The sequence below is a fragment of the Limulus polyphemus genome, unplaced genomic scaffold (assembly GCF_000517525.1).
Source record: "Limulus polyphemus unplaced genomic scaffold, Limulus_polyphemus-2.1.2 Scaffold1536, whole genome shotgun sequence".
Taxonomy (NCBI): Eukaryota; Metazoa; Arthropoda; class Merostomata; order Xiphosura; family Limulidae; genus Limulus; species Limulus polyphemus.
In genome coordinates, this window is record NW_013667146.1 from 133,129 (window position 1) to 136,642 (window position 3,514).

Genomic DNA, 3,514 nt, shown 5'->3' on the forward strand with positions numbered 1-3,514 from the left:
TTTTGTGAAAAATCTGTACGTGATGGAGAAAAATGGATACCATTTTCGGATTCAGTGTACAAGAATTACTGTAGAACATGTGACAAACTTCAAGACAATAAAACCATCGCAGGCCTGTGTAATCTAGGAAAATATTGTTTGAAAAGTGGATAGGGTCCTTATGGACTCCCAGTCGATAATTCTGTAATTAATGATTGTTTTTCTGGTAAAGTCGATTGAGAAACAAAATTATGTAATTATTATTTTTATAGTCTTAGAAAATGTATGCAGGTTATACATTACAAGACGTAGCACTGTTTCTTTATTTGTTTTGAATTTCGCACAAAGCTACTCGAGAGATATCTGCGCTAGGTGTCCCTAGTGATAAACTAGGAGGGCAGCTAGTTAACGCCACCAACCGCCAACTCTTGAGCTACCATTTACCAATAAATAGTGGAATTGACCATCACTTTATTATGCCCCCACGGCTGAAAGGGCGAGCATGTTTGGGGGATACGATTCGAACCCGCGATCCTCAGATTGTGAGTCGAGTGCTTTAATTACTGAGCTTTGCCGGGCGAGATGCGACACTGGTGAAGAAACATGAAAACTGCAATGCAAAGAAGTTTGTTCAGTCGTGCATTCAATTGCTTTTCGGGTTACTTAACGCATCTTTAATTCATAACCCGCAAACATCCGCACAGCGCTATCTATCTTCAGAACAAGAGATTTACTTGGAGGTCTTCCCGAATTTCGCTTTATGTTATATATATGTGTTAAAAGTTAAACTATACCTACCGCTTTCTCCAGTATCATAGATAGTTGATTCTCTGCCTTTAATGCGTCGAACGATGAATATCATGGCAACCAGAACCATCAAAAACACAGCTAAAGCAACGAAGAGTCCGATATACAGGGCGATATTGGCGTTTGATGTAGCTGGAATAGCTGGAAGAGAGAGAGAGTATTTCTGTGTTATTTTAAATTATTATAAATCAACACGATGTTCCCAATAATAATAATAATAATGCCTCAAAAGCAAAATTTGTTTGTTTATTTTAGCACAAAGCCACATTGGGCTATCTACTATGTCGAGGAATCGAACTCCGGATTTTAGTATTGCAAGTTCATAAACTTACCGCCGACCAACCGAAGGATAAAAAGTATAATATAGTTTAACTTACTAATTTATCACGGGTCTAAAAACTTGCCCAAATAGTTACTTCAGGCAGCATTCAAGACAATATTTGCAAATATTAAGATAATGTAGAGTCTTGGAATTTTACTTAATTATTAAGTAGAATAATATTAAACCCAAATATCTAGCTATGCGCAGAGCTCACTCATATAAAAATTTAACCGTACCGTCATTTAAAAAGATTTATTTACGTACCAACTTAAAAAAAATAATCATTAAAAAAAAGGTTTAACTAACGTGAAACGCATAGGCTCGGAACAATAATTAAATGGGGTGAGAAGATCATTTCTCCCCCAATATTTTGCTGACAACATTTTTTTATTTAGCTTTTTTTTATGCAGTTGACTGATTTTGCCAGCCGAAATGAAAGAATACCACAGTTCTTTGGCAAATTCTAATTATTACGTTGCTAGTAGCTTTTTGTGTATCCGTATAATGTGTATACTGATTACTATCTGAAACATTCTTATTATCTGTATGATTTACGATTTTGTTGTACACAGCAAACAATTTAATTTGTATTTGGTATGCAAAGTACATTATTCACTACTGTGTGAAATTGTATCTGAAACGAATTTATACTTTTGTCTTTTTAAATGGTTTTGATGATAGCTTGAATATTAGTGTACTCCATTTTTTATTTATTAGAATTATTTAAATATCGTTCTAAAGTACCATTTGTAACTTATTTTTAATTATGTGCGTTCAAAAACAACAACAACAAAAACGTTTGGTCACGGCCTAATAACACATTCTTCAACGTGATGTCACTATGCACGCGAAGAAGAATCCACCACCTGAAATCACGTATGTTCAGGAGGAGACAGACTGAAATAATAGCACGTGATATGTGTCTAAATTACGGGCGTACATACTGACAAAGAGATTCTCAGTAATGCCACGTTTTCATGCAGTATTCGTATATCATTCAGATTAGCACGATTTCTTTAGCTGCTTAGATTTTGAAACACTATCGCAAAAAATACTCTTGTCAACAGTATGTTGTTTTTTTTTAAGCAGGAACGACGCTGGTTATAGGTAGGAACTGGGGCTCGAGCTCAGGAAGCAATTAATTTCAGTGAGAGACGGTCCGGTCGGTAAACTTCTTGGCTGTAGGGGCTCGATTTTTAAAAGTTTCACCCCTGAAATCTCATAAAAACTTGATGGATTTGTTCATGTGCATCTCGTTAAAATCAGAATTCGCGGTAGTTAAAAATAAAATGTTTTCTAGTATTTTATTGTAAAACAGATTCAGGGATTTAGCCAGTATATACCCAGCAATTTTCATGTTTGTAAACTACAAGATAAATATAAAACTGGGAATTTAAAAACCTGCAACTAGGGATCGTAAAAAAAAAAAAGGAAACAAGGTTTGAGATATTGTAGACATTATTTACTCAAACTACAAACTCCTAATTTGGCTCCATGCTGTTACCTAGAATTACATTTGGTGGAGTCAAAATAGGGACTTGTAGTTAGCGTAAATAATGTCTACAGTACCTCCAACTTTGTTTCTTTACTTTTTTTACGGTCCCTATTTGCAGGTTTTTAAATTCTCAATTTTTTAATTATCTTATTTGCTGGCTTTTTTATGCTTAACTATGAAAGGATTACTTTGTATGGTAGCTAACTTTATACATTGTAATGATAATAGGCATAGCTAGCAGCCAGCTGATACGGTTCATGATGATTTACTGTAGCTATTGACTATTTGATCACATTAGTTCGAGATGTAAAATGTTAGCTGCAGCTGAAGATTGTCATGGAGATTTGTTTGAGAATATAGTGATAATTTATAGTTTCTGTTTAACTAAATTCTCTATATATAATGCATAGCAATGAGCAAATATGTATCTAGACTAAGACACAACCCCCACTAAGCGCATATAAAATTTTGCCAGTAGAAAAAGCAGCCTTTTCAAATAAAACATATACGTCTAAAACATCTTTTAAAGTAATTATTCAAAGAATGTATGTAATACACTCTAATATTATGTGTGTGTATTGATTTTTTTTACTCCTTCACTTCATATATAATATAGTGGTTTGCTCCCTGAAGACATCGATTGTATAATGTACAAAGCATTGAGTATTTACATGTTACAATCATATAATGTTCATCTATTATTAGCTGGTAATTCCTGTTTCACCCTGTACTTAAGCTTTCTAAAGTAACACCAGATATTCGCAAGAAAGCTAACTTCAAGAGGTAATGATAACATTGTTTACACTAGAATTATGATGTTTTTTTAGCTTGTGTAAAATATAGAAGACACAAATCTACTTTTCAATACCCCTATGACCTTCGCTGTACCTTATTTAGTATTCTACAGAAGG

At 33.9% G+C, this 3,514-nt stretch overlaps 1 protein-coding gene across 3 annotated transcripts in view; it reads right to left on the reverse strand.

The window, feature by feature from the left end:
• The window catches only part of LOC106463995 (netrin receptor UNC5C-like), a 71,216-nt gene that overhangs the window by 14,643 nt on the left and 53,059 nt on the right, over positions 1–3,514 (reverse strand). For all 3 annotated transcript variants that reach the window (XM_022391653.1, XM_013924098.2, XM_022391654.1), the window contains one exon: positions 778–927. In XM_022391653.1, the coding sequence (XP_022247361.1) occupies positions 778–927 (150 nt within the window). The remainder of the gene's footprint in view (positions 1–777; positions 928–3,514) is intronic.